The sequence below is a fragment of the Anabrus simplex genome, chromosome 1 (genome assembly GCF_040414725.1).
Source record: "Anabrus simplex isolate iqAnaSimp1 chromosome 1, ASM4041472v1, whole genome shotgun sequence".
NCBI classification, from domain to species: Eukaryota; Metazoa; Arthropoda; class Insecta; order Orthoptera; family Tettigoniidae; genus Anabrus; species Anabrus simplex.
Window position 1 is genome coordinate 1298056407 of NC_090265.1, and position 17401 is coordinate 1298073807.

General features: G+C 40.3%; 1 protein-coding gene across 2 annotated transcripts in view; it reads right to left on the reverse strand.

Moving 5' to 3' along the window:
• LOC136858279 (uncharacterized) overlaps window positions 1-4140 on the reverse strand; it is a 319541-nt gene extending 315401 nt beyond the window's left edge. For both annotated transcript variants that reach the window (XM_067137700.2, XM_067137699.2), the window contains exon 1: window positions 3487-4140. In XM_067137700.2, the coding sequence (XP_066993801.2) occupies window positions 3487-3562 (76 nt within the window). In that variant the 5' untranslated portion in view covers window positions 3563-4140. The remainder of the gene's footprint in view (window positions 1-3486) is intronic.
• Between the last annotated feature and the right edge of the window lie 13261 nt (window positions 4141-17401).

The following is a 17401-nucleotide window of genomic DNA, read 5'->3' on the forward strand; positions in this document are numbered from 1 at the left end:
CTGCAAAACTGGCCTCAGAAAACCAATGCCCTATCGTCTGAGCCATTCAGCCCAGTGAAATTGATAGAAAAACACTCCGCATTTTCAAAACACTCAAACTGACACAGTCTACTGGTTATGGAGAGAAATTAACCAAATGGCAGGCTGACGATGATTGGTGATGAATGTTTAAATTAATTTTTAGGAGTATTTTAAAATGTTTCAATCACTCTTTACTAACCAAGCTCATCCCCAACTATGCCAAAAGGCACCTTTACTGCAAGATCCAATATGAGGAGCACCTACTCTATGTTGCAACATCAGAAATTTAGGTAAAGTCACAAGAACTTAGGCCCACATCAGGTTATGAGGGATAACAGTTGTCACTGCTACAACACTCTGAGGAGACTATCACAAGATGGAGAACAGTGGAGAATTGCTTGCACAGCCACAAACCAATATTAGAATTGATGACACAAGAAGTTCTTTCTCTTGAGGCACGTCAGCTAAGTGGAATAGTTCCTGGTATGTCACCAAGGTGATCTGAATCCCATCGAATGCACTTGAAATTTTTGAAATGAAAAGTTGTCTCTGTGGTATGGATTAAATGTAAAACTGGAGGTCCAGTGGCTATGACCCAATATCAATAGTCACGTAAAACTATAGGTTTGCTTGCTTTGCCCTTCTTCTGCACATATTACCACCCTAAAAAACAAAACAAATGAAGCAGAAGAGTAGGGGATTATACCACTAGCAGGATCTACAGCATTAGAGTAATAAGAGGCTCAATTTTCCTTTACACAGGCCTGTATCGAATATAAATATTAAATATACAGTCTTTAAATGTCTTTGCTGGCAAGATGTAGTGTTTACAGTACACTATGTCTTCTGGTATGGGCTAGAATAAAATGGTTACTTTCACTGACCTATCTCAGTCTCTTCCTTGGCTTTGACAAAATGAAAGTGGCTGAAGTATGAAAGACGCTAGTAATGCCATTCCTTATGCAGCCAGACCCTGCTATGAATGGTGTAAAAATGTCGCTCATAGGGTCGGTTGGTGCAGGCATTTCAGTGGGCTTGGCAGACTGATGTGCAATAGCAACTCCTGGCTCGGTGAGGAAAGCAACGGGAAACTACCTCGCTTCTCATTTCCTTAGTACGCCTCTTCAGAGACACCTAGGCCATCTATGACAACTAATGGTGAACCTGTTGAGGATTCAACCAGCCTTCGGGCTGAATACCCAACATACATACATACTGTACGTGCACTTTTTAGTGATAGATTTTTGTACTCGGTGAGGAGTAAGAAGGGAGCACGGCCGGTTCCGGTAAATACTGCCAACTGAATGGAAATGAAATCTGAATTGAATCGATAATATGATCGATCGATATGAATTTTCTAAACCTTTATTATCTTAACGCCAACAACTGTGTAACACACACAATATATAATACTATATAATATTTCCCGATGCGAAACATGTTCCTAGCATGAATTCTATAGTTTGGCTTTGCTGTGTAAACAACAACAGTACAAGTACGTAAAGTGTACGCCAGATGTCGCACAGCGATGATAAGCGATTCTTAGTTTGTGTTTCATAGGTTGCCAGTACGAATCTTGAAGATAACCGAAGTCGACCCATTCAGCACAAGAGTGTAAATCTATCGCTAGAAAGTGCAGAGATAGTACATAGTCTTTAATATTTTAATTACAATTTTCTTTACTATAAAGCACTTATATTACAAAAAGTATAGGTATAAAATTCTTAGCACATAAAACGTCTGCAATTCATCACCAGACAATAAAAATTATTTTAGCAAGAAAAGTCGCACAAAAAAGGCAATTTATCATTCTTAGTAAGATTTTTAACGCTAGTGCAAGAACTGTTAATATTACATTTAATAACATATCGATATAGGGCTGTGCACTACAGTTCACTTTCGTAAAAACTCTAGGATGCCAATGAGGCAACATGTTGGCCATGCACCATGTGGTGTCATGTGCCAGAATCCATCTGCCTTGACCAACTATGAAATTCAAGTATACACACATACCTGAACTAAGGCTAGACTTCAAGTAGGCAGGTTCAATTCCAGCTCAGTCCAGTTATATTTGAAGGTGCTCAAATACATCAGTCTTGTGTCAGCAGATTTACTGGCATATTAAAGAACTCCTGCAGGACAAAATTCTAGCACCTCAGTGTCTCCGAAAACCATAAAAATCCGTTATATAATATCATTAAAACCTCATGCCTCACTTTGCTCAAGCTGGCCAATAATCTGTTACTCATGAGAAACTAAACTATAACTTATAAGTAGCAATAATTTAACATATTGCTACAAACAAATATAAGTCTATGCTACAGCCAAAATGGTAATAAATTACCACACACTTCTAAATATGGCATAATCTAGCACCAACCATCTGAGTGTTTTATCTCAGTTTCTGGAAACAATGATAACTTACAGAAAAAGCGCACATCTCGAGAAAGTTAATTTTACCTTCTGTGTAAAAGAGACAAGTCATCTTTGTAAAATTACAAATACCATTGAGATTACTGGTAAAATTCAATTCAATAAAAGTTCGAACAGAAAAAATCTGCAAGCACTACAAAATCTACTATCAGTACTAAAGCCACGCAATCTTTACATCAACAGCCAAAAGCATTAGACCTACACAATGTAAGATTAACTAGCCTACATAATATTTCACAACTAAATGTATCGTGCATTAAAAAAAAGCAATAGGCCCTACATCAAGTTATCACTTAAAACAGCTTTCTGCTTTTGGTGCCAGAAGTGTCCGAGGAGATGTTCAGCTTGCCTGAAGCAGATCTTTCTATCTGACGCCCAAAGGCGACTTGCATGTCTGGATGTGAAATGATAACGACTTAAGTGGGAGGGGGTGAAAGCTGGTGTGTGCACATAACCTACTTCTGTTAATACCAAGGAGTCTGCCAGAAGCTTAATATCTCCATCTGATGCTACATGTTAAAAGGCTATACAAATTGGTCACTGACAAGGTAGGAGAATGGCATTTCAAGAAAGGATTGCGAAAAAGATAGAGCAGAATATTCACATTAGTTTTGGAAAAGAAATTAATAGGTCTGATGCAAGTTTGATATTTTAATGTATTTATAACTAAATACAACCAATGTTAAGTACAGAAACATTTGCTACAGGTCTCCTAAACTTCTCTGACATACCAATGAAGAGTATTATGAAGTGCACTAGGCCTACTGATCTTCAGAATGTGACACAGCAAAAATTATTACGTATAAGGAAATTTGATGCTCTGTCTTTTGCTAGGGGTAGTGTGAACCCTACAATTGGTCAGCTGAAGATAACTGTTCACCAAACTGCAGCTTATCTATTCATGGATCATTCATTCCTGTGTAAGCTGCATTTCAATTGAACTTAAGATCTTTTACCTTCAAATTCCTCAATATGAATCGAGCTTAACTGAGCAATATTGCTTTTTTTTATGTAAATGCGTCAGTTACTCACCTGCTGAGACTTTTTTTGAGCTTTGGCCGACTTTTTCCCGTGCTTTTGACTTTGGTTTCTTAGAGGGTGATACCATCCCTTTATTTGAACACAAAAAATTTTCAGTGAAGAGTCAGCACCCGCTACTGCTAGTTACTAAAATAACTAACGATTGGTCTTCGTTATCCTACGCCCATTTTTGCCTCAAATTAGCTGATAACGCCACACGTATACTCTGCTTGCTTCGAATGACCCAGCCTCCATCACACAATACGTAGGCTTTAGGATCTTCTACAACATTCATTAGCGATTTCAAACTCTTCCTTGGTAGTATGTATCACAATCAACCAGCGTGATTGGAACATTGACCAGATGAAAATAACATTACATACACTTGCTGAAAATACAAATATTCACATCCTACACGTTCGAACTCTTTTGTCCGCCACGCTCACACACCAAACTCTCCAGCGCCATCCGTCGACAAAATTATAACATCACTCTAATATTCGTTCCCGTAACTCCATTAAAATAGAATAATTTTTAGTCAATCAAATATATAACTGAATATCTCTCTGGTTTATGCTCGCTTCAAAGTTATGGAGGGAGAAGCGGCGTTCCTTAGTACAACATTTCCCGCTAATATTTAAAATTATATCACTACTCAAAAACACACTGAGCAAACGTCATGCGCAACCCAAAAATGTTGTGAAACATACCATGTATAAGACCAAAGAGAATAAAGATAAAATAATAATTTAATTAAGGTTCACCGAATGGGCGTCTGGGTTACATATATAGCTTTGTCTTTCAGTATTTAGACTTCCTATATTTGGAACGGAATTTCACTCGTTTCGGGTAGGATATGGTATTTTTCGAACTTCGTATCGCACACACACACACACACATATACACACTGTTATCACCGGTTATCAGTGACTTCATGGCAGTCTTAGTTTTCTATGGTGGAATCCGGGTATAGTATATCTCGTGATAAAGAGATATCATTAACCTTTATTTCGTTATATCTTTGGCCATTAGCTGAAATAAAGATTGTCTTAATAATGATTTTCTTCAGTCCATATCCTTCCTATCAACGCACTTGTGTCTCAGAAATCCAATTCAATTACATCCCTCTTCTTGCTTCTACTCTTTAGTAGTTAATTGCCTGATCCGGGAGATGGCAGTAGCATTATAAAAAATGAGATCGATGTTAAAGGCATTTTTTGCTAACTCGAAAGTGGTGGTGGTGATTATTGTTTTAAGAGGAAGTACAACTAGGCAACCATCCTCAGCTAACTCGAAAGCCCATACAAATCATTCTTGAAGGCGCTGTATTCTCCACTCTTAGTACAGGTACATGTTTCAGGAAGCGTGATTTCGATGACAATAAGTGTCATATTTTCCCATATAATACTGAGTCCGTATTCTGTTACCAGTGATACAGAGGTTTCAAATAGCAGCATTGCGAAGTAGTGTTGCCCAAGACTTGGTCGGCGGTTGCAGAGCAGGCTGCGGGAGCGGCCTACAAGCGGCCACGGCTAGTCAATGGTCCGACAGTTCTACACTCCGATAGAACAATCGAGCGGAGGAACGATGGCCGTAGCACTGCCGTGGCCCTACGCCACTGTATTCGGGAGACGAAGGGGGCTGAGGGGCTGATCCCCATCGTCGGCTGTCCTGAGAATGGTTTTCCGTGTTTTTCCATTCTCCTGCATTCTCCTACGTCTGAAAGTAGTTTAAAAATTACTGTAGTGTACTGTACAGTAGTATACGAGTAATATCCTATTAGAATTGAGTGTGCTTATTTTATTATTGTAAAATATTTGTGTAGCACTGGTGTAGTAGAGGTATCCGTAGAAACTCTTACTAAATTCTGTTGTTGTAATTAGGATAGGCTTAATTACAGTTTGGAATTGTGTAGTTCTTGTGTATTACTTTCGATATTCAGTAATTAACAGCAGTTTTTATCCTGTTAGGGATTGTAGAATTAAAAAAATAGAGCACGACTAAGTAGTATTGTAGTGTAGTCGTATATTAATTACCTTATTGTTGTGTACTATCCCAGACAATATATCCCTTCGTTCATTTATTTTTTGCAAAGAAGTTATTTTATTTTTTAATTGAATTTTTTCCCCCGTAAAGAATGGCTACGGAGCGCGAGTGTACGAACTGTGGGTGTGGTGAGGCATTGAGGGGTATGAGGGAGGAGTTGGAAAGTTTGAGGGAGATAATTAGGATTCTCACAGAAGACAGGAAGGAAGATAGGACTCCCTCAAACAATGTACAGGTTACAGTAGGTGTACAAGAGGGAGGGGAAGGAAAGGGAGGAGTTGTAGAAGACAGGTGGTCTAATGTTCTAAGGGGAAGGAGATTGCAGGCCAAGGGCTCTATTCAAGATCAGAATTCAGGACAGGTGTCTGTGCGAAATCGGTACGAGTCACTCCAGGTAGAACAACAGAGGGAAGATGAGGGACAGGGAACTGTTGCTGAGATGCGTGGAAGTAGGAGGAAGGGAAAAGGTAGGAAAGGGAAATGTAGAGTAGAGGATAGGAAAAGACAGGTGGAACAGAGTCATGGGAAGGAGAAAAGGGAGGAGGAAGTAGCTTCTGCAGCTGTCAGGAAAGATAGGGCTGACCAGGAGGGGAGGGGATCAAATGAGGTGGGTAGGGTTGAGGCTCTGGTCATGGGGGATTCCATCGTTAGACACGTGGGGAAAGTGTGTGGAGGAAAGGGAACCAGGGTAGAATGTTATCCAGGAATTAGGTTGAGGCAGATGTTGAGGAAAGTAGAAGAGAGGGAGGAGGGGAAGGAGAAGGTGGTAGTGTTTCACGCTGGTACCAACAACGTAAGGCAAGCTGATATAAGTACCAACATAGTTGGAGATGTGTGGGATCTGGTAAATGCAGCACGGGTGAAGTTTAAGAAAGCGGAGATTGTTATTAGTGGAATACTGTGTAGGAGGGATACTGACTGGAGGGTGATTGGGGATTTAAATGAGACTATGGAGTGGGTATGTGGGAAACTGGGAGTGAAATTTCTAGATCCTAATGGGTGGGTAGGAGAAAGGGATCTGCGCTCGGATGGCCTTCATTTAAACCGCAGTGGTACGTATAAGTTAGGAAATTTGTTTGGAAGGGTAATAGGGAGGTACATTCAGGGAAACGGGATGGCCTAGAGAGCGGTGATAAGCGAACAGGGAACTGGAAATCAAGTAGGGATGACATAAAATTGTTAGTGTTGAACTGTAGAAGTATTGTAAAGAAAGGAATAGAATTAAGTAATTTAATAGATATATATTTACCAGATATTGTAATAGGAGTTGAATCATAGCTGAGAAATGATATAATGGATGCAGAAATTTTCTCACGGCACTGGAGTGTGTATCGTAGAGATAGGATAGGAATGGTGGGAGGGGGAGTGTTCATTCCGGTGAAAGAAGAATTTGTTAGCTACGAAAAAGTTAAAGATGAGACACATGAAATTCTAGGTGTAAGGCTCATTTCTAAAGACAATAGGCAACTTGATATATTTGGAGTGTACAGATCGGGAAAGGGTAGCACTGACGCGGATTCGGAATTATTTGATAGGATAGTCAGCTATGTGGGAAACGACATGGAAAGAAATGTGATTGTAGCGGCAGATCTGAATTTGCCAGATGTAAATTGGGAAGGAAATGCGAACGACAGGAAGCATGACCAACAAATGGCAAATAAGTTAATATGGGAAGGACAGCTGATTCAGAAAGTGATGGAACCAACCAGAGGGAAAAATATCCTGGATGTGGTGCTGATAAAACCAGATGAGCTCTATAGGGAAACTGAAGTAATAGATGGTATTAGTGATCATGAAGCTGTTTTTGTGGTAGTTAAAAATAAATGTGATAGAAAGGAAGGTCTTAAAAGTAGGACTGTTAGGCAGTACCATATGGCTGATAAAGCAGGCATGAGGCAGTTTCTAAAAAGTAACTATGATCGGTGGAAAACGGTAAATAAAAATGTAAACAGACTCTGGGATGGGTTTAAAGAAATTGTTGAGGAATGCGAAAACAGGTTTGTACCTTTAAGGGTGGTAAGGAATGGTAAAGACCCACCTTATTAAAATAGAGAAATAAAGAGACTAAGAAGGAGGTGCAGACTGGAAAGAAATAGAGTTAGAAATGGCTGTGGAAGTAAGGAGAAATTGAAGGAACTTACTAGAAAATTGAATCTAGCAAAGAAGGCAGCTAAGGATAACATGATGGCAAGCATAATTGGCAGTCATACAAATTTTAGTGAAAAATGGAAGGGTAAATATAGGTATTTTAAGGCAGAAACAGGTTCCAAGAAGGACATTCCAGGAATAATTAATGAACAAGGGGAGTGTGTATGTGAAGATCTTCAAACGGCAGAAGTATTCAGTCAGCAGTATGTTAAGATAGTTGGTTTCAAGGATAATGTCGAGATAGAGGAGGAGACTAAGGCCAAAGAAGTAATAAAATTTACATACGATAACAATGACATTTACAATAAGATACAAAAGTTGAAAACTAGAAAAGCGGCTGGAATTGATCACATTTCTGGGGATATACTAAAGACAATGGGTTGGGATATAGTACCATATCTGAAGTACTTATTTGATTATTGTTTGGTCGGAGGAGCTATACCAGATGAATGGAGAGTTGTTATAGTAGCCCCTGTGTATAAAGGAAAGGGTGATAAACATAAAGCTGAAAATTACAGGCCAGTAAGTTTGACATGCATTGTATGTAAGCTTTGGGAAGGCATTCTTTCTGATTATATTAGGCATGTTTGTGAAATTAATAACTGGTTCGATAGAAGGCAATTCGGTTTTAGGAAAGATTATTCCACTGAAGCTCAACTTGTAGGATTCCAGCAAGATATAGCAGATATCTTGGATTCTGGAGGTCAAATGGACTGTATCGCGATTGACCTGTCTAAAGCATTTGATAGGGTGGATCATGGGAGACTACTGGCAAAAATGAGTGCAATTGGACTAGACAAAAGAGTGACTGAATGGGTTGCTATATTTCTAGAAAATAGATCTCAGAGAGTTAGAGTAGGTGAAGTTTTGTCTGGCTCTGTAATAGTGAAGAGGGGAGTTCCTCAGGGCAGTGTAATCGGACCTTTATGTTTTCTTATATAAATAAATGATATGAGTAAAGGAGTGGAATTGGAGGTAAGGCTTTTTGCGGATGATGTTATTCTCTATAGAGTGATAAATAAGTTACAAGATTGTGAGCAACTGCAACGTGACCTCGAAAATGTTGTGAGATGGACAGCAGGCAATAGTATGTTGAAAAACGGGGCTAAAAGTCAGGTTGTGAGTTTTACAAATAGGAAAAGTCCTCTCAGTTTTAATTACTGCGTTGATGGGGTGAAAGTTCCTTTTGGGGATCATTGTAAGTATCTAGGTGTTAATATAAGGAAAGATCTTCATTGGGGTAATCACATAAATGGGATTGTAAATAAAGGGTACCGATCTCTGCCCATGGTTATGAGGGTGTTTAGGGGTTGTAGTAAGGATGTAAAGGAGAGGGCATATAAGTCTCTGGTAAGACCCCAACTAGAGTATGGTTCCAGTGTATGGGACTCTCACCAAGATTACCTGATTCAAGAACTGGAAAAAATCCAAAGAAAATCAGCTCGATTTGTTCTGGGTGATTTCCGACCAAAGAGTAGCGTTACAAATATGTTGGAAAGTTTGGGCTGGGAAGACTTGGGAGAAAGGAGACGAGCTCCTCCATTAAGTGGTATGTTCCCAGCTGTCAGTGGAGAGATGGCGTAGGAGGGCATCAGTAGACGAATAAGTTTGAGTGGTGTCTTTAAAAGTAGGAAAGATCACAATATGAAGATAAAGTTGGAATTCAAGAGGACAAACTGGGGCAAATATTCATTTATAGGAAGGGGAGTTAGGGATTGGAATAACTTACCAAGGGAGATGTTCAATAAATTTCTAATTTCTTTGAAATCATTTCGGAAAAGGCTAGGTAAGCAACAGATAGGGAATCTGCCACCTGGGGGACTGCCCTAAATGCAGATCAGTATTGATTGACTGAAGGCGAATGCCGGGACACAGGACAGTTCCTAGTACAGCCCAAGGTCGCCAACCCTCTCATCTTCATCACAAATCTACATCCTGGCCTGACATACACAGTCCAGGATAAGATTTTACTTTAGATTTACAATTATTAACTATTACTTCTATAAGAGAGAGAAATGCATTTATTTCTGCTTCCACCATTTGGAGGAAGTCCAAAAGACAAAGCTTACATGAAAATTTGATTAATAATTACAAGGGTCGTTTCAAATATGTCTATGAATGATATGTATACCATAGCAAAGCCTACTTAATAATTTAAAAAGAAATTGAATGTCAATAATTTTGAAATACATGAGGAGTTCCATGAGGAATTGGTTATACAAATTAAATTTCTTACAAAAGTTGTGAAATGTGTGAGTAGTGGTGCCTCGTGCTCCTGTTATCAATCCTAAAACATCTATGGAGTCAGATGGTATTTCTCAGAATAGTATTGAATTGTAGGTTCATACATATCTCATTTTTCCGTGTGTACATCATGTGGTTGAGTTTATGCTGCTTCGGTTCTAATTGTGGGGTCTATTATGAACCCTTTACTTGGGCCCGGTGGTATATCTATCATGTCAATCCCCCGGCTTGACCCTGTCTGAGACAATCCATGTACCTCCTCGTAAACTGTATAATGCTTTTCTCTCAGGGCTTCAGCAATCATAGATCTTATACGATGTTGTCTTGAATTCCGTAGGGTGTCATTAAATGGACAGGAACCCAAGGCATGACCGAGTGTTTCATTCTCACTGTGGCAACGCCGACAGTGTTTATTGCCTTGGGAACTGTCAGGTAATGCACGAACTGGAACTACATTTGCTGTCAGTTTTATGGTATTTCTCCAATCGCTACTGGTTAAACATTCGGTTTATCTTATCCACTGATTGTCTGGTGTGTATTCCTTATACAGTATACCCTTTTGTAGTAAGGCACACCAGGCATCGAGTTCTTTCTCATGGAGTTGTTGTCGCAGGAGCGAGATCTTGACTGATTCGTATTTAGTATTCAGGAGTAGACCAAGTTTTTAGAAGCACTTCTCTGTTTCCGTATGGTGGTCTCTGGTATTGTTAATGTGTATATTGTTGGATCGTTGGAGAACTTGGTATGCATTTATGTGCTGTAGATAAGCCTTCCCGCACCGTTAAAGTCAGGTTAAGATAAAAATGGCTTAGGTACTCTATTTAGATTACCTCGAAAATTATGAGAGACAAGAAGTTCCCCGGAGAAGTAATGACCTGCTTGAACTCTCGGAAAAAACAGTTTTTAGAGCGGTACAGGTTATCTAAGCCCGTCGTGAGAAAAGTGCTGGAAGAGATAGAAGAGAAGTTAGAATTCCTCATAGCGCGAAATTCACCTCTACCTCCAATGCAGCAATTGCTAATTGCAATGAGATATTATGCAACAGGGTCATTTCAAATCATTATGGGCGATGCGGCAGGTGCTTCCAAATCTAAAGTTAGTAGGGTCGTGGATAGAATTTCTACTGGAATAGCAGCATTATGGCCTCTCTACATTGGTTTCCCGCAAGGCGATGAAGAAGAAAAGATGAGAAGTGGATTTTTTAGAATTGGACATTTTCCTGGGGTGGTGGGTGTTTTAGACTGTACAGATATAGAAATTCAGTCTCCTGGCCATGCCAGGAGTGAACTTATAGAAATAAAAATGGATATATCTCATTAAACATCCAGGCTGTCTGTGACTCAGATCTGTTACTAAGAGGCCTTGTACGTTGGTCGGTCTCTGTGCATGATAGCACATTCTCTAATAACAGCAGAATTAGGGCTGAATTTGAGACTGCACGGGTCAATAGTGGTGTTCTTTTAGGTGGCTATCCTTTAAGGACGTATCTACTGACACCATTCTTGAACCACAGACAAGAGCTCAAGAAAGATATAATAGAGCTCATAAAAGGACCAGGAAATGTGTTGAGAGAATGTTTGGTGTGTGGAAGAGGTGATTTCCAATCCTGAACTTTGGGCTTCGTACCAAAATGGAAACAACGCTTGGGATTGCCATTGCAACAGCAATTCTGCATAACATTGCTATTCAAATACCAATTTAAATGGTCCGTTATTGGACATTATAATTTTTCCAACTAACTCATTCTTGGTTGCCAGCGTTTCGCCCCCGTGTGCTAGGCTGGGCTCATCAGTTGGTACCTAGGACACCTACCAAGACGCTGGCTAGTGCATACCGTGGAGGCCGCTGCGTAGGCTAATTGTAGCCACCGGCAGTGCCAATGAACTATGAGAGACTTTGTCTCATTACCAACAATTAATGGCCAAGCAGGCGTCAATTGCTGGTAATGAGACAAAGTCTCTCATAGTGCATTGGCACTGCCGGTCGCTACAATTGGCCTACGCAGTGGCCTCCACAGTATGCACTAGTCAGCGTCTTGGTAGGTATGTCAGGTACCAACAGATGAGCCCAGCCTAGCACACGAGGACGAAACGCTGGCAACCAAGAATGAGTTAGCTGGAAATATTATAATGTCCAATAACGGACCATTTATATTGATTATAAATGTACTAATTCAGAACAAATATTTCAGATTCCTTTTGGGAATCAACATCTATTCATCTGATGGCCAAGCAGGCATCAATTGTAGGTAATGAGACAAAGTCTCTCATAGTGCATTGGCACTGCCGGTGGCTACAATTAGCCTACGTAGTGGCCTCCACGGTATGCACTAGCCAGCGTCTTGGTAGGTGTCCTAGGTACCAACTGATGAGCCCAGCCTAGAACACGGGGGCGAAACGCTGGCAACCAAGAATGAGTTAGCTGGAAATATTATAATGTCCAATAACGGACCATTTATATTGACATTATAAAGTTACTCATTCGGAACAAATATTTCAGATTTTCTTTGAGAATCAACATCTATATCATCTGACGGCCAAGCAGGCATCAATTGTTGGTAATGAGGCAAAGTCTCTCGTAGTGCATTGGCACTGCCGGTCGCTACAATTAGCCTACGCAGTGGTCTCCACGGTATGCACTAGTCAGTGTCTTGGTAGGTATGCTGGGCACCAACTGATGAGCCCAGCCTACCACACGGGGGAGAAACACTGGCATTCAAGAATGAGTTAGCTGGAAAAATTATAATATCCAATAACGGACCATTTATATTGGTATTATAAATTTACTCATTCGGAACAAATATTTCAGATTCCCTTTGGGAATCAACATCTATATCATTGTTATTCGAACCAGAGACAATGTTCCTCCAGATGATACCAGGCTCCACCAAGTTTTTAGAGAAAGAAGAAATCAAGACGATGACCAAGATATCTATTTAAGTGTTGGCCCAGAACATGGAACAGCTGTCGCCTTTCGAAATGCTATTGCAGAGCAGCATTTTCCTTAACATGTAAGTACTTCCGACTCCTTACTTACGCTGTGTAGAGTATTTCATATTAAGTAAAGATATAATTTTAGATATTTGTGTTAGTATGTCCTATGTCGAGTAGTGTCATCTAACTAATGGTTTGTTTAATCTAAAGTATCCCATAGAAGGTATTATTATTGACAAGACTTGTTTTTTAATAACAGTCTTCTTCAAGTACCTTACTTGATACTTCCAAACACTTTAGTTAATGTACGGTACGGTTGTCTGTGATCACAGAAGTGTTACCCAGTATTCTTCTTATAATAATGCTACATGCATGCAGCTATTCACATTTTAATAATTGTACTTGACTGCTCTCCTCCAAATGGGCTAGTAAGTTAGTGAAGTGAAATGCCAATGATAAGACATGAACTAGTTTACTTGCAGAAAACTAGTAATTTAATCCTGAACAGCATTTTAATATCAAAATGTTGTCACCTTAAGTACACTTCGGACCAATGTATATAAATTCCAACCAGTGCTTCAATAAAAAATGATCACAGGCTCAAAATGCTCTTTCTTTTTATGGAAGTCTCAAACATACAAGAAGCTGCAAAACCATTCCTTTGGCTAGCATGTTGATTTATTAATCATTATAAAAAGAATCGACTGGAAAAGTGGTGCAGTGTTTATCTGTATAGAGTGAAGTTTGTAAGTCATCAACACTCTCCTTCAATACAAGCTAAATGTATTCCAAAATAAAAAGAATCCCTTGTGCCTCTTAAACTTGCACTATGAAAAGGCGTTCTACTTGAGTAGCTATTTTTCTGTTGTTAACATCCATACTGTAAAGCTGTTCAGTTTTCAAGATAATCAACAGCTTCATTATCGATTTAAATGAAATAACATCCATCATTATCTCCAGTTCTATAATTCAAAAGTATAAATGGAAACTTCATAGCCTTCAACACTTCTGTAATGTTCTTTGATATGGTGGCAGGGCCGGTGGTGCAGGCAGAGTAGGACAGTACATACAAACATCATTACAGATAATTGTATTACAGGTTTCCAGTGGTTACACGACACATAGTAAAAAAAGAAAAACCTAAATTAAACTACATTTTAACATCTTTAACACAAAACAAAACATCAGATCTGCTTCATTAAATATTAACAAATGAACATCAGGTTGGGCTACGTGACGACTATAAGAAAGGGCGTGGAGCGACATGGGAACCCTACCAATGGTACAGAATATAGTAGTACAAAATTACAGTTTGTGACGCTAATATTCGTATGTATCATTTCTATTAACGTGCCAGAAAGCAACGACATGGAGCTGTTGCCATTTCAACACCGTTTTAAGGGCCACTGACCCAAGCCGGGATTTGAACCTGCGAAATTGGACTTAGGACAGCGAATCAACCAACTGTGCCACATGAATTAATCAATCACTATCAATCACTGCTGATCTGAATTTAGGGCAGTCGCTCAGGTGGCAGATTCCCTATCTGTTGTTTCCTAGCCTTTTCTTACATGATCGCAAAGAAATTGAAGAATTATTGAACATTTCCCTTGGTAAGTTACTCCAGTCCCTAACTCCCATTCCTATAAACGAATATTTGCCCCAATTTGTCCTCTTGAATTCCAACTTTATCTTCATATTGTGATCTTTCCTACTTTTAAAGACACCACTCAAACTTATTCGTCTACTGATGCCCTCCCGCGCCATTTCTCCACTGACAGCTGGGAACATACCACTTAATCGAGGAGCTCGTCTCCTTTCTCCAAGTCTTCCCAGCCCAAATTTTCCAACATTTTTGTAACGCTACTCTTTGGTCGGAAATCACCCAGAACAAATCGAGCTGATTTTCTTTGGATTTTTTCCAGTTCTTGAATCAAGTAATCCTGGTGAGGGTCCCATTCACTGGAACAATACACTAATTGGGGTCTTACCAGAGACTTATATGCCCTCTCCTTTACATCCTTACTACAACCCCTACATACCCTCATAACAATGTGGAGAGATCTGTACCCTTTATTAACAATCATATTTATGTGATTACCCCAATGAAGGTCTTTTCTTATATTAACGCAAAAGGAACTTTCATACCATCAATACAGTAATTAAAACTGAGAGGATTTTTCCTATTTGTGAAACTCACAACCTGACTTTTAACCCCTTTTATCATCATACTATTGCCCACCGTCCATCTCACAATACTATCAAGGTCACCCTGCAGCCGCTCACAATCTTGTGACTTATTTATTACTCTGTACAAAATAAGGAGGCGTTTGTGATTATTGTTATGTTATGAATAGATGCAGTTAGTATTTTTACAAAGGTTTTATGGGGAGCATTTATTAAAGCGTACGTTTTCCATCTGTCCTAAATGCATGCGACCGGACGGAAGAACTAGCTGGAAGCTAATGAGCCTTGCAGGGATGTCGCTTCCTTCTCTGTTTACTTCTCCAAACCGAAATCCATGGCGTAACAGCCCCGAAGGGCCATCGTCTACTAAGTGACCGCTGTTCAGCCGGAAGGCCTGCATATTACGAGGTTTCGTGTGGTCAGCACAACAAGTCCTCTGCGCCGTTATTCTTGGCTTTCTAGACCGGGGCCGCCATCTCACCGTCAGATAGCTCCTCATTTATAAGCACGTAGGCCGAGTGTACCCCGAACCAGCCCTCAGATCCAGGTAAAAATCCCTGGCCTGGCCGGGAATCGAACCCGGAGCCTCAGGTCAGAGGCAGGCACGCTACCCCTACACCGCGTGGCCGGCTGTTTACTTTTATGTCTCCTTATTTTAGAATTTGACTTAAGGTATCCTGCATTCGATTCCCGACACTGACAGAGTTCAGAAAGCCATGGGATGGGGAAGATACAGCCTTGTTTGTGGGTGCAATAGATTTGGCATTGAGTCTCCCGTAATTGAAATACCTACGACCTGTCACCTTCACGGGCCGTGGTGCCAAAGTGGTTCCTTAAATTGAATGAAGGTTTTACTTCCTCACAAACGAAGAACGATATTATCAATTTTACGAACAGTTTCAATAATGGAGCCGGTCTATGTTAAGAGTACAGAAGCTATGATTCGATTGTTGGATATAATTACATGGTAACAATCAAAACCATCGATATCTACTGAAGATCCGTCACCGCACTCGGTGGGACCGGCTTTCTTTTCATATCCACCGGGCGGGTTGGCCGTGCGTTTAGGGTCAAACAGCTGTGAGCTTGCATATGGGAGACAGTGATTTCGAACCCCACTGCGGTCAGCCCTGAAGATGGTTTCCAGTGGTTTCCCATTTTCACACCAGGCAAATGAATTAAGGCCACGGCCGCTTCCTTCCCACTCCTAGCCTTATACTTTCTCATCGTTGCCATAAGATCTACGGTGCGACGTAAAGCAAATTCTAAATAAAAAGTAAAAATATTTTTACACCCTCTTCCACGGAAAAGTTGTACCCATGTTACTGGCCCACTGAAATTATTTTGTGGGTACGCCCTGCATCCACTCACCATTTAAGGTACAAGGTAAGCCTGAAGAATGGATGGATACTCAAAATGAAAACCTACAACCTGTTTTCCAGTCAATGACCGGGTCATGGATGGAATGAATGAAGCCCCCATCTTACGGCGAGGATAGGAATCGTACCGGCTGTCAAAGCCTGTCGCAGTCCTCTGGGGCAATGATTAATGACTGACAGATGAAATGAAATGATAGTGGAGAGTGTTGCTGGAATAAAAAGATGACACGGAAACCCGGAGTAACCGGAGAAAAACCTGCACCGTCTCCGCTTTGTCCAGCACAAATCTCACATGGAGTGACAGAGATTTCAACCACGGGATATAGTGTTTTAAGTGGAATCCGAATAAATAGAACGTGTCTTCACATTTTAAAAATGTTTCATCCTTCGACTGCGGTTCAAGTCTCGGCCGTGTTGATTAAAAGACAGAACCATCGGAACTGAGTTTTCACGCCCGCTAATTACAAAATAGCCAATATCCAGAAATCGAGAGATACTGGGTTCGAACCCCACTGTCGGAATCTCTGAAGATGGTTTTCCGTGGTTTCCCATTTTCACACCAGGCAAATGCTGGGGCTGTACCTTGATTAAGGCCACGGCCACTTCCTTCCCATTCCTAGGCCTTTCCTATCCCATCGTTGCCATAAGTCATATCTATGTCGGTGCGACGTAAAGCAAATAGGAGAGAGAGAGAGAGAGAGAGAGAGAATTATAAAATAGTTACCCGCACTTTTGATGGTGCCATTTGAAGTTCCAATCAGTTCCCGGGCATTTGAAAAATATATAGGCACGCATCCGCTAACTGTTTTTTTTTCTACTGTTAGAATTAAAAGAACTTTTTCATAACCTTCGAGGATGCAACGCTGCAACGTAAACACAGCACATCTCTCAACCACGTACTAACCCAGGATCGCCTAGGACATTGTTGTTTCCTGGAACCGATGTGCAAAAGCTGATACGATATTGTAAGTTTGCAACCGTTTCTAGACG